The sequence below is a fragment of the Mauremys mutica genome, chromosome 1 (assembly GCF_020497125.1).
Source record: "Mauremys mutica isolate MM-2020 ecotype Southern chromosome 1, ASM2049712v1, whole genome shotgun sequence".
Lineage (NCBI taxonomy): Eukaryota > Metazoa > Chordata > Testudines > Geoemydidae > Mauremys > Mauremys mutica.
The window spans coordinates 90,321,749-90,348,840 of NC_059072.1; the positions used below are offsets into that span (position 1 = coordinate 90,321,749).

The 27,092-nt window shown below is 42.6% G+C and overlaps 2 protein-coding genes across 4 annotated transcripts in view; one reads left to right on the top strand and one right to left on the bottom strand.

The window, feature by feature from the left end:
- The window catches only part of LOC123345927 (heat-stable enterotoxin receptor-like), a 71,248-nt gene extending 53,926 nt beyond the window's left edge, over nucleotides 1–17,322 (bottom strand). Inside the window, exons 1-7 of the mRNA XM_044983019.1 lie at nucleotides 17,204–17,322; nucleotides 16,432–16,711; nucleotides 14,470–14,582; nucleotides 13,805–13,872; nucleotides 10,011–10,226; nucleotides 6,653–6,774; nucleotides 5,628–5,724 (exon numbers count right to left, since the gene is read on the bottom strand). Coding sequence (XP_044838954.1) covers nucleotides 5,628–5,724; nucleotides 6,653–6,774; nucleotides 10,011–10,226; nucleotides 13,805–13,872; nucleotides 14,470–14,582; nucleotides 16,432–16,711; nucleotides 17,204–17,230 — 923 coding nt within the window. The 5' untranslated portion in view covers nucleotides 17,231–17,322. The remainder of the gene's footprint in view (nucleotides 1–5,627; nucleotides 5,725–6,652; nucleotides 6,775–10,010; nucleotides 10,227–13,804; nucleotides 13,873–14,469; nucleotides 14,583–16,431; nucleotides 16,712–17,203) is intronic.
- Nucleotides 5,406–27,092, top strand: part of LOC123345943 (intraflagellar transport protein 56) — a 102,639-nt gene continuing 80,952 nt past the window's right edge. For 2 of the 3 annotated variants that reach the window (XM_044983065.1, XM_044983093.1), the window contains exons 1-2: nucleotides 5,474–5,499; nucleotides 5,684–5,756. In XM_044983065.1, the coding sequence (XP_044839000.1) occupies nucleotides 5,489–5,499; nucleotides 5,684–5,756 (84 nt within the window). In that variant the 5' untranslated portion in view covers nucleotides 5,474–5,488. Of the gene's footprint in view, nucleotides 5,521–5,683; nucleotides 5,757–27,092 lie in introns of all 3 variants that reach the window. The other variant, XM_044983075.1, reaches the window with a different exon arrangement.

Below are 27,092 nucleotides of genomic sequence, written 5' to 3' on the forward strand. Positions count from 1 at the left end.
GCTTCAGGGACAATGATAGCAGGAGCAGGGGAGACCTCCAGCTCTGCATACCTAGAGAGACCTTCCCCCTCTCCCCAAAAGGAACTCTTGATTAACAGGTTCACATGGTGGTTCTCAAACTTTTTGACATTGTAAATCACTTTTCACTGTGGTAGATACATCCCTTTCCATTGTTCACATTATCCCTATGGCAGCTATAATGTTTAGCTACACAAAATGGTAATATTGGGACAGATCTGAAGAGACCAGATAAAAATAAACACATATGACTAAATAGATTCTATTGCCCTGCTTTGTTTCTGTGCTGTTTATTTTCTGTCCCTGCTTGAAGCACTTTACACGTAGAGAGACTAAGTCCCAGATCCAAAATACTATCTAGGCTTCTAACGTCTATTAAAATCAGTGGAAGTTAGGAGCCTAAATACCTGGGCCCGAGTCTCTTCTTGGTGTCTGAAGACTCCATTACTACAATCTCTCCAGATTACTGGTCAATTTGTTTTTGACCTCTGATGCATTTACTATCCCTCTAATTTTGGTGTCCTTTACAAACTTGATCACAGCAGAATTTACACGACAGAAACACTTGGCCAAGAAAGATATGAAATAGCTATGCAGGGTGCAGAGAAGGGCTGGCTTTTTTTTCCTTAGTTAAGTGAGCTAAAAGAGTCTGTGGAAACCATCTAAGTCCGGTAATGAGCTACACTAGCAGGATGGGCCACTGCTTGAAGATGGCTGCTACTTCACTTCATGACAGAAGCAGCTCCGCAGACCATCTAGAAGTGCTTCACAAACCAGGCTGAGAACCACTTGCTGAAAGCATCACTGAGAGGAGATTGGCTATTGTGATAGACCCAGGCCAGCTGGGTATAGCAGAAGGCAGATATACTGGCCACTGGATTAACAGTTTTCTGTGCCCTGACTGACCAGAGCAGGGGCTGCTCCAGGCTAATGAGAACACCTGACTCTAATTAACCTGCAAAGAGTCAGGTGAGGCCATTAAGCTAATGTGACCACCTGACTCTAATTAACGCCCCACTGGTACTATAAAAAGGGCTCACTCCAGTCAGGCAGAGGAAGTGTGGCTGAAGGGCTAGTTAATGAAGACACCTGCAAACCATTGTTAAGTGAGCCCCAAGGTAAGAGTGAAGAAGGGAGAAGTAGGAGAGCTGTGGGGAAATGTAGTAGCAACTCTGGCAGTGAAAGGTTGGCTGCCAACAGCTGCTACTATTAGGGTCCCTGGGCTGGAACCTGGAGTAAAGGGTGGGCCTGGGTTCCCCCCAACCCACCACTACAGAAACATCTCCTGGGAGGGGAAGTCAGGCCCCTGTCAGGACAGAAGGCTAAATTGTTCTGAAATAAGCCCCCAGGGACGACAGACTGTGGGAGTTCTCTCACCAACCTCCTTGCTGACCTATGATGAAAAGGGCTCAGCAGACTGTAACCCTGGCTCTAGAGAGAGAAGGGCTATATGGAGGGTCACAGTGAGCCACTGAGGCTATCATAAACTGCCTAGAAGCATAGGACCCATGGGGGCAAGGTCAGAGCTCTGCCACACTATATCAGTGGGAAGGGGCAGTATTATATAATTGTATTTGATACAGTTGGATTGCTAAAAGCTCCTTTTGTGAATCTCATCCCATAACCCATATTTGATTGCTCATTCTTGTCTTTTTAACTTTCAGAATGAATTTAGTGCCAGAGTAAGAGCTTTGGAGTCCAAAGTCCTCTTTTTAGCCCAAGCACAGGAGGCAGCAGCAGCTAGGACTATAACAGAGTTTAAAAGAGAACTAGACAGATTCATGGAGGTTAAGTCCATTCCAGGCTATTAGCTAGGATGGGTAAGGAATGGTGTCCCTAGCCTCTGTTTGTCAGAGGGTGGAGATGGATGGCAGAAGAGAGATCACTTGATCATTGTGTTAGGTTCACTCCTTCTAGGGTACCTGGCATTGGCCACTGTCGGTAGACAGGATACTGGGCTGGATGGACCTTTGGTCTGACCCAGTATCACCATTTTTCTGTTTTATTCCGCACCCACATACACACTGCCCTTGCCCTTAATAATATCCCCAGACATTCACGCTGCACCTTTCATCCTGAAGGGATCTCAAAGCACTTTACAATCAAGCTTGGACTAACCAATAGGGAAAATTCCCTGGAGCCCACAGGATTTAGTAGCTCTGCAAGAGCCCTCCTAGCAGTGGCTCACTTAGTTCTACAGATGAACATGATCTCAGCTTGAGTCATGGCTGGCAGAGGGCTCTTGGCCCAACAGAATTTAAATCCACAGAGCTATCTGGGGAACTCCACCACTGGAGAAAAGTGAGGCCTGACCCAGTTACCCTCTGCTGCTTGTTTGGATTTAGCATATTTCTGTGTTTGTGTATGAGAAGGCCTGATCTGAGACATCCCATAACTACAGGGTTATGCTAAAATCAAAAACAAGCAGCAGCAAATGGTAGGAGGGCACCACGGCATTGAGGCAGCTGGCCCTGTCAGAAGACCACATGCTGCAGCAACTTCAGTGGTGGCTCCAATCCTCCTACTGAAGGGAGAAAAAAATCATCTCATTCCCCCATCCCGGGCAGAGTGGAGATTTAGTCTGTGCTACCACTGCACAGACCACCCTATCTGTAAATATTTATATGCAAGGTGATGCGGGGCCACGTATAAATGAATTTATCTTCAAAACACCTCTATAGAAGCTGTCTATAGGCATCGGCAAAGCGCATTAGAAGGGTATGATTTGTAAAATGCTTTAACTGCCCCATGTAGACCTTGCTGGCATGAACTAAAAGATACTTAGATTGTGTTAACATAATCCTTTTAGCTTGTTCCAGAAGGGTCCATGCACGGCAGTAGGAGCACTGCTCATTGAAGCACTTTATCAGTCATACCTGTTTTGTGATATTTTCAATAGCTCTTACATCATTCTAACATCCATAATAAAAATTAGTCCTATACATACCATCAAAAAGATGGTCAATATACTACTGCTACCTGATTTCCTTCAGATTTATATACTTGCTCACGTCCGAACTTAGTATGTTTCAAAGAGGGATTTAATCCTAGGGCAAACCTGAGACCACTTCTCTCAATGCCATCAACACTTACTGACAACAACTCCCTTCCCTGTTATTGCAGATATGTGTTTGAGTGAAAACTTCTAGGCCTCCAGCTGCTGTTCCATCCTGTAATGAAGTTAGAATCTTGTATTTGAGAAATCCCATTGAGATCACTGCTGTGGAGGTCAGTGCAATAACAGGCCTGGTAATAGCCTCTCTCTCACTTTTATATAAGTCTGACAAACTGGAAAATCAGAATAGCAAGAAAACAATCCAGGTGCTAGAGGAAATGGTAAACGTAGGGAGATTTTTAAAAAATCCCATGTGTCATTTGGCCAAATTATGCAACTAAGGAGAACTGGGTAGGAAACAGTTTTCCTGTCCTACAAGAAATTTCATTATTTTGTAAAGCTTCCCATGCTACAGTCAGGGCCGGCTCCAGACCCCAGCGTGCCAAGCGCGCACTTGGGGTGGCATTTTGCCGGCAGGGCGGCAGGCAGCTCCGGCGGACCTTCTGCATCATGCCTGCGGGAGGTCCACCGGAGCCGCGGGACCAGTGGACCTCCCGCAGGCATGACTGCGGAGGGTCCGCTGGTCCCGTGGCTTGGCTGGACCTCCCGCAGGTGTGCCTGCGGATGCTCCACCGGAGCCGCGGGACCAGTGCACCCTCCGCAGGCACATCTGCAAGAGGTCCCCCGGAGCCGTGGTACCGGCAACCGGCAGCGCGCCCCCAGCGGCGTGCCGCCCTGCTTGGGGCGGCCAAATTCCTAGAGCCGCCCCTGGCTACAGTGAGGCAAAACTGAGACCTTTGAAATTTTTTCTGTGAAAAATCAGAATGACCAACTATAGAATAACCAATGGTCTAGTGATTATGGCACTCACCTAAGATGGAGGAAACATGAGAGACCTAGGTTCAAGTCACTGCTCTGCCTAATTCAGGCAGAACTGTCATCTACATCCCAGCTGAGTGCATTAGCTACCAGGCTATTCTAAGGTGGATCTCTCCTGATGAAGCTGTTCTACTTTGTGCAGGTTAAATATTCATTGGCTCAGAAAGAAAGACTGATGCTATAGCCCCATGGTTAGGGCACTCACCTGGAATGAGGAAGACCTGTGTTCAGGTCTCTGCTCTGAATTAGGCAGAGATGGCCCTAGAACCTAGATGTCTTATGGCTCCTGCATCCTAAGAGAGGGCCATAACCAGCAGGCTATTCCAGGGTCTCTTGCTCTTTTATTTTGAGTAGAAATTTCAACTTGGAGCTGAAATTTTTTAACCAAAACTGCCCTTTTGACAGGATTTGACAAATCAACATTTTTGGATGAAAAACTTTGTCAAAAAATTCCTGACCAACTCTACAGCTAAGAGGGATATGAGAAATTTCTACAGTTACATTAAGGGCATAAACACAAAGGGCCAGACCTTCACAGGTATTTAGGTGCCTAGTGGGATTTTCAAAAGCGCCTAACAAGGTTAGATCCCTAACTCCTATTGATTTGAATGAGTTAGGTGCCTAACCCACTCGGTGGGCAGTGATCAATCCAGCGGGGGTCGATTTATCGTGTCTAATAGACCACCAAGTGCTCTCCCATCAACACCAGTACTTCACTGGAGCAAGAGGCGCAGGCGGAGTCGACGGGGGAACGTCAGCAGTCGACTCACCACAGTGAAGCTACCATAGTGAGTAGATCTAAGTACGTTGACTTCAGGTACATTATTCACATACCTGAAGTTGTGTAACTTAGATCGACACCCCTTCCTCTCCCTGCCCCCATCAGTGTAGACCAGGCCTTAGATGTTTTTGAAAATCCCACCAGGTGCCTCTCTGCTTCTTTAGGTGCCTCTATACCTTTGAAAATTCTAGCCTTCTGGCCAGATTTTCAAAGGAGCCTAAGTTAGATGCCCAAATCCTAACTGAGTACCTAACTACCTTAGGCTCCTTTGAAGATCCTATTTTAAAGAAGGAGAAATCATATAAGGTGATCTGAAGTGGCTGTAATTAGGAATACTAAGATAAAACTGAGCAAGTGAATATTTAGGCTGAATACCAGGAAATACATCCTAGTAGGGTGATCCATTTGGCTATGGAATAGTCTCTCAGTGGAGGTGGTGGAAGCCCCACTACTTATGTCATTTAAAATTGGACAAGACAAAGCCCTGGAGAATATCTTTTTGGGTGCATTCCTGCATTTGCTGGTGGGGTAATAGGGAGGAAGATAGAAAGGACACTAGGTTCTAACTATGATTTCCATTATTCTATAATTTTATCCTGCAGTGAGGTCATGACTCTATGATTATGACATCACAGTCCAAAATCTAGATGCCTTTGAAAAAATCTAACATGGATTGGATAAGTGATGTGGAGGATGCGTCCTGGTTGAAACACCAAAAAGCTTTGATAATTGGCTAAAAGGGGGCCAAGAAGACTATGAAAAGGAGGTGACTGGGAAATGTTTCATGGTAAAATGTCTCCTCAGCATGAGAGTTCCTCTTGCACTATTTCCATTAGCTCCATCCTGCAGGAAATGGGAGTGGGGACAGAAGGAAAACCAGTGGTGATACTTTACTTGTGAAGATCCACCAGGATGATGACTATGTCCTCATCCACTTTCTCTTCCCCTAGGATTGTCTCGACCTCAGCTGGGGAGCCACACATGATGATCACTACAGACCAGGCAAAGACAGATGGAGAGAAGGTGAGAGGCATACAATTAAGGAGAGGGGGACAAATAGAGTTTTACATACTGTTCTTTAGAACATAAACTCTAGAATAGCAGGGCTACGGCAAGTCAGGGCTGAGAGGCATTGCCAGAAATAGGAGAACAGATAGTTGTGGGTCAGGACTGAACTACACAGTCAGTGGGAGGAGAGAGCTTGCTCAGCACCTGCCCACATTATGCCTGACTCCAGCCATTATCAGCACCTTCCTTTCATGAGCATTAAAATCGCACATAGATGGAGTGCAGCGTCAACTACTATCAGTAACATGGTATAGAAGGTTCTAAGGCAAAGGACATTAGAAGAATTCACCATTAGTCTGTCACTGGCTTCCTTATTCTCGTGCTTCCCATCCCCAGTGATGTCAGGGGTTAGCATTATCATAAGCATTTGTTAATAGAGCTGAGGTATCACCACCATGGCCAGGGTTTCCAGTAGGGATTGGTCATTCCCCCATGTTTGAAATGAGCCCCCTTGTTGCACAAAAGGGGTGTGTGTGTCTGTTTCTCACACACAGAGAGAGAAGCTGGGCATTCTTGTGACACAGGAATCCAAACTATGACTGGGGGCTGCTGGGTTATGAATGCTCCACTGGACAGGGCTTGTAGGAAGACAGTGTCATGTCTTCAGAAAATAATCTACCCCAAGAGGCCTCCACAAGCAGAATATGCCCATATGCTTTATCAAGACAGTAGGGGAATTGAGTTCTGTGCCATCTTCCCATATTCACAAAAATAGAAGAGGAAAAAGAGTATCTGTGCTCTTTCTGCCATAAATGGAAAGATTTTCCCCAGAACATAACCCAGGCAGTAGTGCATAGACAGAAATCAACAGCATTGCATGCAAGGAAGAGGGAACTCTCATCTCTCCTTACCATTGCTTTTCCGGTTCTGATCCTTCACAATTTTCTTTAATTGTTCTGGTGTCCTTAAAACCTCTTTGAACTTCACCTCTGAAGAGAAGTATGAGACTCCAGCCTCCAGTGCATTGAGGTACCTGATGCAGGGTAGGAAGTGCAGGTTATAGATCAGCTGAAAATATTGTTAACACCTTACATTTATATAGAACCTTCCCTCATTAATAATCCTAAAATGTCTGATAGACTGTTTACAGCACATAAGGATCACTTCACCTACTACAGAAATGTAGCCACTTCTGGGTTGGACTGCAGCAGCCATTCTGCATCAATAAAGTTAAACAGAATTTGGGAGGGAAAGCAGTACAGAGAATGTGAGCATAAAAAGGAAAACTTTGAACCTGACCAAGAACCACTGAAATCTGGTATTATAAAGGGTTGGTTCAGATAATGCATTCATGTAGTAAGATAATTTTCAAAACAGAAAACTTTGAGGAATTACAAAATCTAGTGAGTGAAGTTGAATGGGAGATTGGGGAATCCTAGAAGATACAAATTGAAGTGCAAAGGAGCAAATGTGGTTTTCCAAGGGACTGCTTAAAAACCTGAGGTTTTACAAAAAGTGATTAAAAACTATAGGAGGCAAAAAAATAAGAGTGCAAAGTCAAGTAAGACCCACTGGAAAGAGATAAGGAGAGGAAGAAAGCAGAATGAGTAAATGCAAGGTAAAAGCACTAAAGGGACATAGTCAATCTGAAAATCCTATTTCTATCTGAAAATTTTGTACCTCCTATAGCTACAAAAGAGACTTTGGGTCACTATGTCTGAAAAATTAGTGGAGGGAGAACAAATGTTCTCTATTTTTCCCTCCCCTGGTTTGCTTAGTTTGTGATTCTAACAGCACTTGGGGCACCATCCTTTGAGGTGCTGAACACCTTTTTCTTCCATTGTCTTCAGTAAGAAAAGAGGGTGCTCTGCACCTCACCAGGATCATGCCCTTAGTGAGTAAGGCTCCAATCTTGCACACATTCAGATGTCTTAACTTTACACACATGAATAGTCCTGTTGAAGATACTCATGCCTCTAAATATTTGTGGGGTGGAAATAATCAGGCCATATTATTTAATAGGTGCTTTATCAGAAATTGGATTTTTAAAAGAAAATAGTAAATTTAAAACACTCCAAGTTAAGCACAACACTTATTTTATATAAAGTCCTTCCTGAAAATAACAATAAAAGAAAAAGTTTGAACAATTAAGAAGTAAGGAAGACCATGAAAAGTAGTATTGATAAAGGAAATACAAGAAAATACACAAATCAACAGCTCTGAATGGTAGGAAACCTAAGGTATTAAAGGAAACTAGCTAGAGAATATACGGTACCATGGACATTTATTTTTGGAAAGTTATGGAGAACTGGGGATATAGCAGAAGAGTAGAGGAAAAAACACTAATTTTCAAAACATGAAAGAAAAATGATCCTGGCAATTACCGTCCTGTAAGTCAAGTTTCTATCCTTAATAAAAGGACAAATACTAAGAGAAAATGGTAATTAAAAACATCTGAGATAATGGAACTGGGATTGTATTTTAATTCCTAATTCAATAGAGCACTTAAATACATGCTTAAGTTACATGGGGGGAAGGATAGCTCAGTGGTTTGAGCATTAGCCTGCTAAACCCAGGGTTGTGAGTTCAATCCTTGAGGGGGCCACTTAGGGATCTGGGGCAAAAATTGGTCCTGCTAGTGAAGGCAGGGGGCTGGACTTGATGACCTTTCAAGGTCCCTTCCAGTTCTAGGAGATTGGTATATCTCTAATTATAATTTAAAAAAACATTGAAATCAATAGGGTTCAAGCTGATGCATAAAGTTCAGCAGGTACTTATGTGTTTTCCTGACAGAGGGCAATAAAGAATAAATCTTTCCACACAAACTTGATTGCTTTTTTTAGTTTAATTTCCAAATCACTAGAAGAGTGGAGTGCACTAAATGTAATATTTGGATGTTAATAAAGCAATTATCTCACTCTTACTTGAAAAATTAGTTCAAACTGGGATAGGAACACACTCAAACTGACAATTGGCTGATTGAGGGACATAAACAAAGGGTAATGATAAATAGCAATATATTGTGCAGGTAAAGTGTCTGTTGGACTATCACAGAGATTGATATTAAGTCTGTACTAACATCTTCATTAATGAAAAATAGAGTAAAATATACTAATACAACTCCAATATGATATGAAATTAGGAGAAATTGTACCTACCACTGAGGACAATGAAAAAACCACCAAGGGACTTAGAAAGATTAAAGTCTGGGCAAAAAGTAACTAAATAAGATTGATTCAACTTGGGAAAAGGCATTGTACTGTAACTAAAGGAAAAAAGTCAGTATAATTGATTGAAATTCAATGGTAATGAAGACTCTAAAAAAACGAACAAGGCCTAAGGATGATAGCGGACAGCAGATTAGATATGATTTTTACAATGCTGTGACAGAAAGATCAGCCCCTGCAGTTGCATATACTGAAGTATCATGTCACAGAGCAGAAAAGTAATAATATCCCTCTATGGCCCTGGTCTGGTGAGACCATACCTAGGCTATTGATTTCATTTTAGGTCATTTCATTCAGAGAAGAACATTGATCAGAGTTTGAAAGGTATTCAGTGTAACATAAATAACCAGTGACTGAAGGGACTAAGGTGAGAGAGAATTAAAAGAGCTAACTCAGGCCCTAACTTGCAGACTTTTATGCACATCAGTAGTACTAAATGGAACCTCTCATGTGTTAAGCCAGATGCATAACCATTTACATCAGGGATTTAAACAATCTAGAAATGTTTGAATGGTGTAAAACCAAGGGCTTGATTTTTTTCCTTCCTTCCACAACCATCAGATACACCCTTTTCCCCTAGCAAGATAACAATCAGACTGATTTGTATCCTGTGTGGGGACAATCAGGCATCAAGGAGGAAGTAGAGGAATTACTTAGGATGATACAGAAAGTCATTACGAGGAGTGATGGGATGAAATTGAAAGAGGGAAAATTTAATTTAGATGCCAACAAAAACTCAGGCAGTGAAATCTATTAGACTGTGAAATATTCTCCCAATGGATGTGATGAAAATCTATAACTTGGGAACATTTGCAAGCAAACTGGACATAACACTGGTAAGTGTAGTGTAGAGAATATTGCTGTTCTGGAAAGGAGAGGGATTGGATGGTCTAATTGGTCTTTTCCAACTCTCAGTTCTATGAGAGCAATAAAGAGAGTTAGAGAGAGGGAAAAATCTAAGGATAGCCTAAAGAGTGAGTCTGCCAGAGTGAGTCTGAGTTTTCTTGGACAGTAGCTGGGAGAGACTTGGGAATGCTCTTACCAGAAGCAGTCTTCTGTGGTGTTATCTGTCTTGTAGAGGTAAGTGGATTCCCAGGAGCTGGTTTTGAATGGCAAATTGGACTGTTTCCAGAAATCAACGAAGAAGTAGATCAGTTTCCTGGCTGGAGTCAGGATTCGAGTTAGGTTGTCTTTATAGTCACATGACAGCCCAAAGCTCCCTGCAGAGATCAGAGGGAGGCCCAATATTGTGTCAACGCTAAGGGAGGAGAGGGGGGAAAAATAATATGACTGATGCATGAATTGATGTCACATCAAGGTAGCTACCAGGTGATTCACATGCCCAGTACTTTCTCACTTTGTGTCCTGACTTCATTTTAATACAAACTAAATTTGAAATAATATCCCACCCCATCCCACCAAAGAACAGGTGAAATCTTTAAAATGTCAGTACAGCGTAATGGTGCTCGACTGACAATTTAACTAGCCTCGGTATATGTACACTGCATGCCTCCACTACACATTACCCTTCCAAATGATTATGACATAATTATAGGCCTTAGGAGAAGCTTATCTCCCACATGGGGAGCCTTCCTGAAAATGCTACAGCCAGCCTCCAAGTGATGGCTCCTATGACTCTACAAGGACATGTAATGAGATCACATGTCTCTAGGCTCCATCTTGGGATGTCAGTATTTTTCCACAGACTGCTTTGGGAACAATGGGTTCCTGCCATATACAAAAGCTATATAAGGCAGGGAGTGACATCATCTGGTGTTCTTAACGCCCCACCAAAGAAGGCTCCTGGAAACACCTGAGGAACAAAGACTGGACTGGAGGAAGTGTTGCACCCAAGCTAAAGCGATTTCTAGCCTGTGAATGGAACACCTGGGGATTCCGAGCTGTAAAGCAAGTGCAGCTTGCCCCTTAAGAATCTGCCGCCTGCTTGTATCATCTCTTAGGGTGAGAATCTGCTAATCATATCCAATCTACCTAGCATATCAAATTTAGTTTTCATTTTTTGTTTATTTGATAGGCAATCTGCTTTGAACTGTTTGCTATCACTTATAATCACTTAAAATCTGTCTTTTGTAGTTAATAAACTTGTTGTTGCTTTATCTAACCAGTGAGTTGGAGTGAAGTGTATGGGAATCATAGCTCGGGGCAAAGGCTGTTGCATATTCCTCTCCATACTGAGGGAGGGGGTGAATTTTATGAGCTTACACTGTACAGTTCCCTGTGCAGTGTAAGATGGTATAGTTTGGGGTTTATACTCCAGAGTGGGTGCGTGCCTGAGGAGCTGGGAGTTGCCTTAGCTGTAGCCTTCCAATGCAGAGGCTGGTCAGAGAGCCTGCATGTAACTGCAGCTGGGTGTGTCCCTACCTGTATATATGCTGGTGAAAGTGCAGGTTGGAGGGCTTTGCAGCTTGTCACAGCAGTACAGTGTGAGAGGGAGCCCAGGCTGGTGGGTCAGGAGGCCAAGTGGCACCCCAGTCTTGGGTGGCACCCTGGGGGAAACCCGTCACAGTTGCTGTGATGCCATCTTCTGCTTCTAAGAGTGGGTCTGAAACCTATCAACTTACTTTAAACAGTTCATGGAACAGCTATCAGATGGTGATGATTGTAATTTTCTTGAGGCCAGAGGGGAGCTAGAAACAAAAAGCTACCTGTCTACTGACTGATCAATCCCTTGTGTAATCTTTCTCTCAACCTCTAGGTGTGATATAAGATCCTCCAGAACCAGTTATCACATTTCATCTTATGTAGAAGGGTAAAATTATTGTACAGTGCCAGCCTATGCACTAAGGAAATCTGAAATAGCTTAGTGAAGTTTCGTTAGTTCCATTAAGCCAGTTTTGGATGAACTGTGGGCTGACATCCTTTGCCAGGTGAATGATGTCAGATGAATCACAGGCCACCAATAGCCACTCTTCTTAAACTGGTTTTAGCACTTCACAGAGCAGGGCTGGAGGAGAGATTCTCAGAGCCATTGACAAATCTTACTTCTACAGCCAGACTTCTTAGTGTATTTTGGGAAAGGGGAAATAGCAGTGGTTATAGAGACAAACATGGCAAACCTCCACCTGGGGTGAATTTTTGAAAACACCACGATTTTTTCCTCCATAGAGAGGTTGTAATGGGTGAAGGTATTTTCTGCAATGTTGCACTGTTATCACATTACACTAGAAAAATTCTGCAGTTCTTTTAGGACAATCTTTTACACTTCATAGGAAATATTGTACTGAACAATATGGCAATTAGAATTATCTCGCAATGATATGACAGAACTACTGTCTAACTTCATTTCCAGGTAAAGGCCATTATTATTATGAAGTGATGTAGCTTATGTTTGATGCAGTAGAAAAGGGGAGCCAGTGGAGGGATGCACAGTGCTCGGGAGGACAACTGATGCAGTGAGCCAGGAAGATGATTTCATTGTTAAAATGGAAATTTACCAGGCTGGTTTAGAGTACTGCCAGGTAAAGAACCTGCTTTTGGTTCCCAAATCTGTTCATTTTACCCTGGGTCAACTTGGTTGCCTAATAGTTAGTGCTCTTCATTGCTATGCAGAAGCTTCAACTCCTCAAACATTCTGAATTAACTGGGGGGGAGGGGAAGAAGACTTGGGAAATATTGTAAACAACTCAGTGAAGCTCTTTGATCAAGGTATAGCAGGAGTCCAAAAAAGCAATGCTAGGATGCTTAAGGAATGGGATGGAGTGTAATACAGAAAATATTATAATACTGCTATATGCAAAGCAGGTAATATTACTGTATAATATAAATCAATCATGCACCCTCACAAGGAATAATATGTTCAGTTCTGGTCATCCCACCTCAAAAAGGATATAGAAGAAACAGAATGGGGTCAGAGGTGGGCAGTCAGAATGAGTAGGGACATGAAAAACTCTTGTATGAGCGAGACTGAAAAGTCTGGGATGCTTTAACTTAGAGAGGAGGCAAATACAAGGGAGCATGATTAAAAAACATACAAAACAGTGAGTGGAAAAGAGAAGGTGGATTTCTATTCACACTGACTCATAGTAAAAGAGCAAAGAAACATTCAATGCAGTCGAAAGAAGGTAAATTCAAAACTGATTAAAGAAAATATTTTTTCACACAACTCACAAGTAGCCTACAGAACGCCTTGCAACACAATATCATTTTGGCCTAGAGTGTAGCAGGATTCAAAAAAGGGTCAGACCATAATTTCATGGATAACAATATCTTCACTTATATATACACACAACATTTTACTCGTGTGTTGTTCATGTATATAACAGTAAATATATTTTAAAAAACAAGAATTCTGGAAGGCATATAATCACTCATATTTCAGGGAATGAGCAAACCTCTAAATATTGACGGTTAGGAGGAAACCGTCTCTTAGTGCACGTTATCCCAGCACTGTCTTCTGCAAGGTTTCTTACACCTTCCTCTGAAGCATCTACTACAGTGATGAGATACTTGTCTAGATGGACCACTTGTCTGAGTCAATATGGAGATTCCTATGTTCAAGATCATTTCTGTCTCTTGCTGCGAGTGTTAAAGAGGTAGCCTGCTGAGACCTTGAGTGATCGGACTACTTTTTGTCAATCATTCTCACTCCTCTCCTGAGTCCTACCTAGTAAAGCAGTTGCATTAATAAGCTCTTTAGGGGGCATTTTGTCCTTGCCGGAGGTAGCGGCCAGGTATAAGAGCTCTGTAGGACCCTGATTGTGAAGCGCAGTATGTCCCACACACAAGTTCAGTTTCTATGCTAGTCTGAGTAGGAAACAATTTTGTTGAGTATTTTACTTCCTTGGAACACAGTAATGTTTTTTTTCTGATACTTACGAGACCATCTGGTACGTGGCATGAGTACAAATGGGTCCCAGGACAACGCAGCCAAGTGTGTCACTATTCTGCAAGAGATAAAAGAGCATTTGCAACAGAGAGTGCAAAGTGAGGGAAGGGGCTACTGATATGGGAAATGCAGAATGTGGCGCAAGGCACAGGCAAGGGGGATTGGGAGGAGACTGTGAAATGTGAGAAGACAGAGCACCAAGATAAACTGCCACTGAGCAAGTGCGGAGTGGTGAGAGAAGGGGCTGTGGAATGAGGGAACAGATAAGAGGATGAATCTGGAGCAAGAGAAGAAAGGAGGTGACAGAATGATGCATGGCAGTGTGTGGTCTGCACAGAGGTGTATGACAAAGCTGTGTGGGAGCTCAGGTCTGGAACAGCAGGGAAACTACATGTCAGAATTAAAATGCATTATCAGAGCTGTGTTGGAGTTGCAGGTGAGGAGCGAAGTAGTTCAAGAGAGGCTAGCTGTACAGATGTATGGGGCAGACAGTAGGAATTAGGGGGTGCTATAAATTGGAAATGAGGTGAACTGAGTGTCTGTGTAGGAAGCTTGTACTTTGCCCTCAGCACACACTATACCTGCCTCTAGCCAACACTCAACACACTTCCATAAACAGAAAAGAAGGACTCCTGTAGAAATGCCTAATACTCACATAGAGTTGCTTGATGACCTCCACACCTTCACAGGTGGTAGTGCGACAGCCCTGTGAGATGTACAGTGATGTGTTGAAGCCATGGTAGGTGGCATTGATTGTCACATTTTTTCCTATAGACGAGAAATGGGAAATAGCATTACAAGACACATTTACTCACTGATGCACTGAGGGTCCCTCTCTGTTCATTCATGACACAGAGCAGTAGTCTCATACTAACAGGGCCAGATTAAGAACATTCTGGGTCCTGGAGACAGAATATCCTGAGCCCTGCATTACTCTCTGCCTCCGGAGGCCTCCCTTCGGTGTTTTTAATTGTTTGGAAGGGTGGGAGGGCCTCAGTTTCAAAAACCTCTGTGCAGCCCACACTTACCCTGCAGAAGTGGTTCCTATCCCATGGGGCTGGGGCTGGGGCTGGCTCCCTACTCTGGGCATTGTGACCTATCACTTGGGGTCACAACACTGCTCAGGTTTGTCCCAGCTGTCCCTTGATCATGACGGAGCAGTGACTGGGCCAAATTTGAGTGTCACTGCAAGTGAGTGCAGATCACAACATTACTTACTGCAATCCCATGAGTTTGGGGAGGGTGTAGTCTTCTGAGGGGCCTGGGCTATGGCCCCATTAGCCCATCCATTAATATGGGCCTGCATACTAAAATGCCTCCATTCCCAAAATTCACTGGGAAGCAATTCCCCCTACCCTCCATTCCACTGGATAAGAATTAACTTCACTATAGAAGCCTGACACTCTTCTCTAAAGCGTCAGGTATTGGGCATGATCAGAGGCAGAATATCAGATGATTTTTAAAGCTACAGGAAAAAAATCAGAAGGCATCAAATTCAAATGAAACAAAAAGACAAAACATTAAAATTGGGGAGGAAAAGGAGATAGTTTTCTTAGAACTTGCTGTAACAGGACATTATGGAGGCAAATAGTTTAGTGCAGAGGTTCTCAAACTGTGCTCCATGGACCACCAGTGGTCCACGAGCTCCATTCAGGTGGTCCCCAGATAGTTCCCTGTAAGGTGCGCGCCTGGTGGGCCGCACAAGAGAGAATGACGGGCCACCTACCTAATTAGTGGAGCCGCACAGTCATGGCTCCACTAATTAGGTTCCTGCACCCTGGAAAAGATGCACAAGTTTGAGAATCACTGGTTTAGTGATATTGAAAAGAGGGGTTAGATATGAAAATGAGTAAGAATAGCATCTGTAGTGATGCCAGGGCCGGCTCCAGACCCCAGCGCGCCAAGCGCGCGCTTGGGGCGGCGTCCCGCGGGAGGGCGGCAGGAGGCTCTGGTGGACCTCCCGCAGGCATGCCTGCGGAGGGTCCGCTGGTCCCGCGGGACTGGCGACCGCCAGAGCGCCCCCCGCGGCGTGCCGCCGTGCTTGGGGCAGCGCAAATCCTAGAGCCGCCCCTGAGTGATGCAACCTAAATTAAAAGTTATAAGGGCTGCTGATCCCCACACTTCAGGGAATAATCTGAGCAGCAACTGGGGTCAGGATGAAATTTCTTTATCATAATGTTACAAAGTTATGTGCATCATTGGGGGAGTGGGCTGACATATCTGTCATTATCTAACATAGAAGTTACCAGAATAGATAGATCACTGATCTGTTCTGCTAGAGGAGGAGCCAGGATACTGGACTCAGTGGAGCCCTGATCTGGTCTGGTCTGGTTCAGCAGTTCCTATGTTCTCAATCCCAACTGAACATCTTCAGAAATTAACTCAGGGAAGGGTTTGCATCAACTTGCACATAAACATCCCTGGTTCAATCCTTGCACTGTGGCTCCGCTGCTTGGAAAGAAGGGGACAGTTATAGTCTGATCTACATGGTGACTGGACAGCCGAAGAACAGCTCCAAGGGGCAGTTTGTAGAAGCACTGACTGAGGGAGGGCCAGGGCTCACAGTCTGACCCAAAAACTCTAAAGGGGAAAAGAACACACAGCTTCACACCCTTACCTGCCTTCTGCAGCTGCTCTTCTACAATACGTAGTCCCAGCTGCACAGCTGGTTTTATTTTATCGAAGGTCCATGGAAGGTCTGAGTGATTCATCTGCATCACATTGATTACATAATTGTCCTTGACACACTTGCCCTCACCAACCTGCCACAGCAGCTGGAGACAGAGGAGCAATGGCCAGAGGTCCGGACCCAGCATTCGTTGCCTCATTACTCCTCTCAGCTTAGACCCAATGCTCACACATACACACGCACTACATTGTTGTTGTTCCTGAATAGGCTGAAACAAAGATTCATGTTGTATATCCACCGATCAGCTATACCGTATCTCTTTCACCCCTTCATTCTCTCCCCTTTTCTGCCTCCACCTCCACCCCACACCCATCTACTCTAACTGGCACTTCTGCTTGTGAAGAATTAAAAGCAACAGAACTCAGGAAAGGAGAGAGGCCAAAGGTTGCTTTGTATGTTTGCTCATGAAAAGGTTGAGGCTATAAAAGAGAGATATTACTGGCACCTTGTCTGATAAGGACACTTTAACTTTGCATCACAGTGAACTGATGGATAGAGAAGAGAAAGAAAGAGGGGCCAACTGGGTTGTAAAAGGAGGCTATTTAAAATGGATATAAATTAAAAGATCCATTAAAGCCCCAGAGGAACACAGATGGTTGCTTTGCGTATGTTTTGCCCTGCCACATTACCCCTTTTGGCTGTGCCCCTATGTTTGGGGGTTATTATATCACTCTATCTAATTTTTATGTCTTTAAGATACCATTTTCATTCCTTTAGTTTTTCCCATCAAAATGATTTTTAGTGCTGGCAAAAAATGTCTGACTGAAAACCTCCAGGATCAGCACAGAATCCATCTTTTAGGAATCCCCCAATATCACCCTGGGCAATGTAACCCAACTCTGCTATAGAGAAACACCTCTAGGGGAATGCACTTTTCAGAGTCTATTGAGGCCTTGGCCTGTCTCCTGAGACTACCAAGGAGGGGGTCACTTGTGTTAATTGCTTTTGTGATGTGGCTACTAAGAGTCATACAGGGACCTAATCCCTGCAGGTCACAGATTTGACATGGGGGACCAAAGCCAAACCTCAAATCATTCAGAGGTAACAAGGCAGTGTTCTTGAGTGGATCCTCTCTCAACAACACATCCTGAGAATGTTCTCAAATCAGGGGGTAAGAAAAGGTAAAAAAATCTACCGTCCCTGGCTATTCTGACAAGGGAGAAAAGGAAATAGAAAGGTAGAGGGAGCCAACAGCTCTTAAGGCAGATAAATACTGAATCCATATTTTACTGAATGTGATGGATCTTGCATTTTGGGACCAATGGACATCCATAGCAGCTACTACCTGTCCACCAGAACCTGGAGTGAAGCCCCACTGAAGAATAAATAAACTTTTATAACTTTCCAGAGATTATTTAAAAACAAAACAAGGAAATTAAACACCATCTATGCAAATACAGTGTTTGTGGCATAGACCAACTGAACTGAAACCAGAATTTTCTTGGTTTATCTCATTATAAAAGCCTGTATTTAAAAGAGCACTGTATATTGTATACCTGTTTACAAAGTCCGTGTAATATTTTATATGAGCTTACCCCTAATGCCAAATAAATGAGTCACTATTCTTTATCTTTGGAGGGAGGGAGAGATAACTCAATGTCAGCAGCCAGGTTTATGAACAAACCACATTACTCTATCCAGCACTTATAAGTGAGCCTAGAATTGCAAACCAGCACATTCAACGAACCCTGTGCTTATAAACAGTAATGTAGGAACTCTAAAATAACAAGCTGGAATAGAAGTATGAGCATAGGAGTGAATGGATGGACCATCAGATTGGGAATGGAAGAAGGAGCCTTTCATGTCTAGTTTATTGGCTCAACTCTGGCTGTTCTGGGGTAATTACTCATTGAGGGCCTGAACTTTCTCCCACTTAAGTCAATGGGAGAAGGCTTTGGGCCTAAATTCTCTTCTTAGGGCTTGGCTACACTTGCAGATGTGCAGCGCTGGGAGTTACAGCTGTCTTCGTACAGCTGTGTAGGGAAAGTGCTGGAGTGTGGCCACACTGACAGCTACCAGCGCTGCAGTGTGGCCACATTTGCAGCATTTGCAGTGCTGTTGGGAGTGGTGCATTATGGGCAGCTATCCCAGCGTTCAAATGGCTGCATCGTGCTTTTCAAAAGAGGGGGGTGGGGTGGAGTGTGACAGGGAGCGTGGGGGAGACAGAGAGAGTGGATTTTTGGAGCTGACACTGTGTCAGCTCCCTGCCTTGCAAGTTCTAAGGACTGGAAGATACACAGCACCAACCTTCAATCATTTTAAAAGTTTGGACCCCTTCCCCCACCCCTCTCTTATTCACTAAATGCAAATAGCCTTCAGACCAGATAAGCAGCTGCTCCAAAACGGACCCCCCCCCCCTCCACCGTGTTGCTTCTCTCCTCAAGCAAACACTAGCTGTGAACATTCCAAAATAATCCCCCTGCCTGCCTCTGCTGGAGCAAACAGGAGCTGTGTTTGTTTTTTAGATAAGCAGCTCCGGGAGCCTGGAGTTCACAACAAAACAGCAGAGTGGCTGAACAGGCATTCTGGGATACCTCCGAATACCTCGGAGGCCAATTACAGCGCTTTTGGTGGCCACACTTGCGGAGCAGCGCTGCAGCCAGGGAGATGCAGCGCTGTATGTGCCTTGCAAGTGTGGACGGTGACTAAGTTGCAGCACTGTAAACCCACCACTAGCGCTGCAACTCTCCAGTGTAGCCAAGCCCTCAGTCTGCCTACTGGAAGCAGTCAGCAAATACTAGTAATGTTACTGGAATTAAGTATGATACATTTGCTCTGAGTGCTTCTCTCTTATTCTTCTGGAAAATTCATAGACACACAGAATAACAGAAATCAGAGCAGAATACCTACTGAGTCGTTCTGTCAGCTCCCTCAGCCCATCAAGATTGGTCCCTGTAATATGTTCTCCAGTGCTTTGTCCAGTCCAGTTTTAAATTACTCAAGTAATGGGGCTTTCAACACTTCTCTTCAGAGACTAATTTTATTATAAACATTATTAGAAGTACAAGAACACTGTGCAGTGGTTAGAATATGGCAGACATGGTGCAATAAGGTCCCTTAGCCTAAAGAGATCACATTCTAAAGAAGGAACTGGGAATAGACAACTTAATAGAGCTCATTGTTAACATTTTTTTCTGATATCCATCCTAATCTTCCTTTTCTTAATTACATCCCACTACATCAGTTTGTACCTCCGTAGGCTACTGTCATAGGTCTCACCCCCACTTAGAGCTGTTGGGTTCCAATATGGGGACCTGCATGGACTCCCCTAAACTAAAATCCTAGTTTAGATCTGGTAAAAGCTGCCACCACCCAATAATGTACGTGTATTGGGACACAGTCCTTCCCCAAAATCCTTGAGGATCCCAAGAGCCCCAAATCCATGGAGTTCTTACACCTAGGAGAAATAAACCATTCCCCCCTGCTTTCTCCCCCCTCCCTTTTCCTAGGAGAGATACCGGGATTCAACTACAGAGGGATGCCTCCCTCCTCCCCTTTCCCTGAGAATTTACCCAAGGAAAGATCAACCAAGTCCTTAACAGAAAAGATTTATTAAAGAATAAAAAGAAAGTAACTGTCTCTGTAATACCAAGATGGAACAATACACAGGGTCTAAACTTATCAATCTCTGGAGAGAATCCCCCCTCCTTTCTTTCTCAGTAAAAGCAATAACAGTACAGAATTAAAGAAATTCTATAGCAAAACACAGAATTGCAAATACAGAAATAAAAGTATAAGAATACTAGTTCCTTGCTAATACTCACTAGCTTGAATAGAAGAATTTATTGCAGAAACCTGGGAGGACTTGATTAAGATGTCTGGACTCCCTTAACTCCCAAGAGAGATTCTCTAAAAAAAAAAGAACAGAAAAAAAACTTCCCTCCACAGGGATTTGAAAATATCTTGTCCCTGATTGGTCCTCTGGTCAGGTGTTCACAGGTACTGCTTGTTAACCCTTTACAGGTCGAAAAAAACCTTAACCATTAACTAACTGTTTATGACAGCTACTCGTTATAATTCCTCTCCCTCCTTGGAAGGTGGAGACCAGAGGAGTAATAGCCACAAGCAATTAACTGAGGATTCCTGAAAACTTATAGCCTAGGAATCAGTAGATGATGTGAAAATATCAGCTGAACGTAGCAGCAATCAATCACACAAACATGGATGTTGACATCACTTCTGTGGCCCTAATATTTCTGAGGGGTGTATGAACTCACATCCTGCATTTTAAGGGACATCTCTTATTTGCTGCCTAATGTCCCACATTCTGTCTGAGCTACTAAGGAACATTCAATCAGCTAAAAGGTATGTTTTCAAACAACAGTCATGTCGAGAATCATACACTGCTATGCAAATATCTGATTTTATACTACGAATGAAACATTGTGGTATAAGCAGCAAAGAATCCTGTGGCACCTTATAGACTAACAGACATTTTGCAGCATGAGCTTTCGTGGGTGAATACCCACTTCTTCGGATGCAAGCAGACACTATTGTGGTATAGTGTCCTATAAAAATAATTTTTTCACTGAATGTTTCTTACAATTGTTTATTTCTTCAGTGTTGCCAACTTTTGTGATTCCATTGTGTCTTGAATTTATAGTGGTTTTCCCCCGGAAATCTCCAGATACTGGTATCTTGATATTACATGAGAATCTCAGCTTTAATTTTTTTTAAAGTAAGTTTCTTGCTCTCCTAGATGCAGAGGCAAAGCTTGAACATGAGACGCAAGTGCACCAAAAGGCTCAAAAGCCAGAAGGCAATTAAAAAGAACCAAAGATTTATTTTTTTAAATCTCTTTATTTTTAAGCCAATCATAATTCTTGGGTGGCTAGACTCATTATTTGTATATGTTTGGATTGGCAGTACCATTTCCTTCATTATGGATGACTATGTTACATCGAATTTGTTTAGGAAATTTCATGTTTTGGTGGCATTTAACCCCTCCAGCTTTGGCCTAGGACAGTGGTTCTCAACCTAGTTACCATTATGGGCTCAATGTGTTATGTGGGCCACCTCCACACAATATATATACTACCTGTATGGCCCTGAGGATGTCACATGGGCTGCAGCTGTGTGATGATTGAGCCGCAAGCAGGCCGCAGGTTGAGAACCACTGGCCTACGGGGTGTAAGATGTAGTAAGATCTCACACACCCTTTTTTTTCTGCCATTCTGCCCTCATATGACACAGCTGACAGAGGCGGCTCCAGGCACCAGTGCACCAAGTGGGGGTGGGGGGAGCCTGATGGTCGCTGTGAGGGCGGCAGTCATGCAGCCTTCGATGGCATGCCTGCGGGAGGTCCACCGGTCCCGCGGCTTCGGCGGTAATTCGGTGGCAGGGACGCCGAAGGCACGGGACTGGTGGACCTCCCGCAGGCATGCCGCCAAATCCACGTTACCAGCAGACCTCCCACAGGCGTGCCACTGAAAGCCGCCTGCCTGCCGTGCTTCGGGCGGCAAAATACATAGAGCCGCCCCTGACAGCTGAGATTCTTTTCAAGTGTCCTTGATCTTCTTCACTCCAGTGGTTTTTTCCCATATGTAGTATGTTCAAAAATAAATAGTTGCATTTGCAGGTAAGTCAATAAAAAATGCTACTGTTTTAGTTTATTTATTCAGTGTTGTTAGGTGCCAGAATCAAAATGTCACTACAGTCTTAAAAAGCAAACCTGTGACAGTAATGCAGTGTCCAAGTTTATTTGCTCTCAGTGGTGCCCTGATCCAATATGGCTAGTAGAAGATGATTTTTCTAACTGCCAACATTCCAAAATCCATCTGGGATCTGAAATGCAACCTTTTTCTGTCTCTTAAATCATCAGTGGTAATAAGGATTCTACTATCCAGATCTGGCAGACAGCATTGTTGATGATAAGCAAAGCATAGCAGAAGCTGCACTGGCTTTTCAGAGCTAACTTTATTTCTAATTAAAGTTGGCTGATAGATTATAGGGAGAAGGTTTGTGGATACAGGTGTCATTGTTACACAGCAATTTTTCTGTCCAGAGCCATGTTTCACTTGTTGGAGCCTGACATGCTGAGAATAAAGGTTCTGATTCTCTCATATGGAGCTCTTTGGACCCTTTTTGAAACCTGTGACCAGGCCAATGTTACACAGGAAAGAGAACAGGGAGAGAGTCCTCAGCTCAAAGTGACAGGCAGAGATTTTTTAAAAATCAATACGAAACTCAAGCTCATCCAGTGTCCTAAAATCCATAATGAATCAAACAGCTGAATAATCTAAATGGTAAGAAAAAAATGTAAAGACTGGTAATTTCTCTCCTCTTCCATCTTTGTAGTTTACAGCCAAAACCCATCTTTCCTTTGGCCAGGAGTCACCCTTATTTAAAAAAAAAAAAATTACTGCAGTTTTCAGATTATGTATCCCAACCGTAAGATGTGTTTGGGACCAATACTGTAGATAAAACAACTTGCTCATATGACTTTGGCTTCCTTTCTTTGTACATGTGTCTAAGCAAGGCATCAGAGAGGCAAAGTCTATAGGATACTGGCCCCAGAACTGCACATTTTCCAGAAAGCCTATAGGATTCTCACCCTAACTCCTGCACTGCTATCAATGTTTGCCAAACTGACACTGGCACTGTCTTTGTGAACAATGTTTTATGCTGTCTGGATGCACTCCACTTCCTGCCTTTCTTTTCTCTCCCTTTCTTCTTTTCTCTTTCCTTTCTTTTTCTTTTTCTCTTTTTTCCTTATTCTCGATCCTTATTCTCCACTCTTTGCTTTTTTAATTTAAAAGCTTATTGTGTTCCCACACTTATTTCTATGTTTAGCCCCACTTGCAGGACTTCCCCTTTTGCTGCTATCTGTACACATAAAATCACTGTCTCCCAGCAATTCTGTGTGGGAATAAACAAGATCATCAGTCACACTAAAAGTACATAGCCTGAGAGATAATGCAGATGATTAATACACTGTTGTTGCAGCAATATGCCATCATTATTAATAAAGAAGCCAGATTTCTCAATCTGGCACTACATTTTAAAAAAGGTTTGTTGGCATTTAACGTGGAGAACAAGACTACTACATCTACCTCCTTTGATCTGACTTTCCGTAGTATTTTCTACATCTAGTTTTCCTAATTTAAAAAAAAAAAGTTAATATGGTGCTGATAAAACATGCTGGATTAAATAATAATATGCCTTTGAAGTTTGGGCCTGATCCAAAGCCCAGTGAAGTTAATGGAAAAATGCCCATTGACTTAAATGGATTTTGGATCCAGCCTTTTATGCATGGAACCCTTACACCACCAGCTGCAGTAGTACAATCTACCAGCTATCTGCCACTAGCTTATGTCCCTCAGCCTTGACATGAAGGGAACATCTCTGGGTGTTAAGAGAGGAATTCAGTCTCCATGGTCCATTCAGTTCTTAGCCTTTCTGCCGCGATGGGCAATAATAATGTCAATGAGCCTTGTTTGTGATGGCAGTTTCTCTGATTTGAACAACTGACTAATTGTAACTGAGAAACCACCAGATTATTATTAATGAAAGAAAGGACACAGTACCTATTTTACACTAAGCAAATCTCTTCTAAATGGTGATGTGAATGCCTGTGCACTGATGGAAGTAACTTTGCATATGGACATATGCTGTGTTACAACATGTTAAGAGTAACACAGAGTGGTTAGCAAACCAAATTTCACTAGCATAGACTAGTGGTTTTTAACTTTTTCTCATTTGCAGACCTCCAAAAAAAATTCGAATGGAAATGCAGACTGCTTGGAAATCTTAGACACAGTCTGCAAACCCCTACGGGTCCACGGACCACAAGTTGAAAACCACTGTTCTATGGTAACGACAACCTTTCACAGACCCCTTAGACAGACCCACAAGGATCCATGGGCCACAGGTTGAAAACCACTGATAGATAATGTCCATGTGTCACAACTTTAGTTGTACAACTCACTTAAAAGATATCTGTAGTATTTTGACTGAAATAAGCTAGCACTCAATAGGATTAAACTGGATCTTGTAAACAAATTCCCACATATGCAATAGATCTCTCATCATCTTATTTTTCTCCTTTTTTACTTCCTTCCCTAAGATCCCTCTAGTGCTGGAATGTAGGTATGATAGTTAGTCATTCCTGCAGTATTCAGTTAGCATTAGATACAACACTTCCTCTCTCCTTGGAAAAAATAAAAGCTTATTATAAACCAGTTGCTAAATATTGTGTCAATCTCTAAGCAAATAATCTTTCCTATATGGCCTTTTTCCAATGCTTAGCTTCATTGCTTGGTTTTATAGACCTTTCTTGATCAGTTATTCATATTTCCGCTTATCCATATGCATTTGGATAGTAAAAAGTTCTCATGTGTTATACCATTCATCATCCAATAGTTCCCCTTTTTTCCTGGAGATTGATTGTACTCTATTATCTGTTACAATTTCTTTAGACATTTTTTTCTTCAAAGACATTTGTTTAGAAATGTATGATCATTTCTGTGCTGATAGAAAGGGAGGACACTGCTAGAAACATTGATATCTCTGAGTTACTGGCTAATCATTAACTGATCTTATCTCCAAGACTGTATTTCCCCATCAGCCCTTTGGTAGTTCAGGTGTTGTTATTTCTTTCTGAATTTTGTCACTTTGATCATCATTTTCATATTTAGGTGCATAAATCATATGTAGGCACTTAAATAGAAATGCCCTGGTAATTCAGCAGATATCTGCTGATATGCAGATGATATTTCCAGTTAAGTATCTTTCAGGTTATTCAACATTTCATTTATTTTTGTAAGGGATGGCAATGAACTGTTTACAAGAGTCCAAGTCTCTCATATCTGTGTATGTTTATATTTGTCCACTGGATGTTTTGCTACTACTTTTGGAGATATCCACTCGATCAATGGTTTCATGTATGTTATCAAACAGAGCTTGATCTAAATGATTTCACTGGAACATCATGGGAGCACAAAACCCCATGATTGGGGTTTAAATTAGCCGTTACCCCTCAAGAAAGAGGTGTTGGGGTCATTGTGGATAGTTCTCTGAAAACATCTGCTCAGTGTGCCATGGCAGTCTAAAAAGCTAAGAAAATGTTAGGAACCATTAGGAAAGGGATAGATGATAAGACAGAAAATATAATCATGCCACTGTATAAAGCCATGGTACCCCCGCACCTTGAATACTGCATGCAGTTCTGGTTGCCCCATCTCAAAAAAGATATATTAGAATTGAAAAAAGTACAGAGAAGGGCAACAAAAAATTAAGAGTATGAAACAGATTCCATATGAGGAGAGATTAAAAGTCTGTGATGTGTCAGTTTAGAAAAGAGACGGCTAATGGGGCATATGACAGAGGTCTATAAAATCATGAACAGTGAGGAGAAAGTGAATAAGGAAGTGTTATTTATCCCTTTCCTGGTTCTTTTTTTATGTGGTCACACAATTACATTAATAGGCAGCCGGTTTAAAAGAAACATTAGGAAGTACTGCTTAACACAACACACAGTCAACCTGTGGAAAAGGAATATATCTTCCTGTTCTAGGGTTTTCTTGGCTGTCTGTACAGCTCTCTCAGCCTCTCCATTCACTTCTGAGTAATATGGGCTGCTAGTAATATGATCAAAATCATGTTTTGTTCAGAATGACTTAAATTCTGCTGCAGTCAATTGTGGTCCTTTGTCCATCCCTTGTTGTTCTGGAATGCCAAAATGAGCAAAAGTGCACTTCAGTTTCTTGTGACATGTCTCTCAAGTACATTATTTCTCTATATATGGAAAAACAGTCCACTACGACCAGGTAATGATATCCTCTGTATTCGCATAAATCTGAAGCTAGTCTCTTCCAACATCTGTTTGGTAGATGTGTTGTTATTAAAGGTGCTTTGTGTTGTGTTGGTCTATTAGTTCTGCAATGTTCACATGCAGATACTTTATTGTTTATATCCTTGCTGATGTCAAGCCACTGCACTGGCTGGTTGGCCCATATAAGGCATTTAGTTAATCCTTGATGTCCTTCATGGATGAGGTTTAATATTTCTTCTGTCATTTCATTTGGAATTACAATGCAGTTGTCTTAATCCTGAGTCCCTTCAATTTACTTAACTGTCTATGTACCACAGAGTAGTCTCTTATCAGTTCCTTAGTATCCTTTATAGTTGAACCAGCCAGCCCTAATGTAATTTAGAACTTACTGAAGTTGCATGTCTGTTGAGGTTACTTTTTGTAGCCTCATTTCTGACACTGATCTGTGTGCATCCCCGTATGCCTTTACATCATCTTTGAGATCACAGGTAGCTGAGTGTGTGACAGTCATACGATCACATTCATCACTTTTACAAGACTATGGTAAATTTTGTACAAAGTATGCCTTGTGAGGTAACATTTGAAAATTCATAATCTGCTGAACATTATTACCCCCATTGAAATATATGTAGCAACACTGTATGTGAAGTTATGATATTCTACTGTATGATTGTTACTGAAATGTGTTGTAACTCTGGGTAAAGCCCACAAACCAGTTTTTCAGAGACAAAGACACACTGGCCCCTGCGATGTGTTAAAAAAACTATGAACTGCTTAAGCGACCATTCTTCAGCAGGAGGAAGGTGTGAATGCAAAA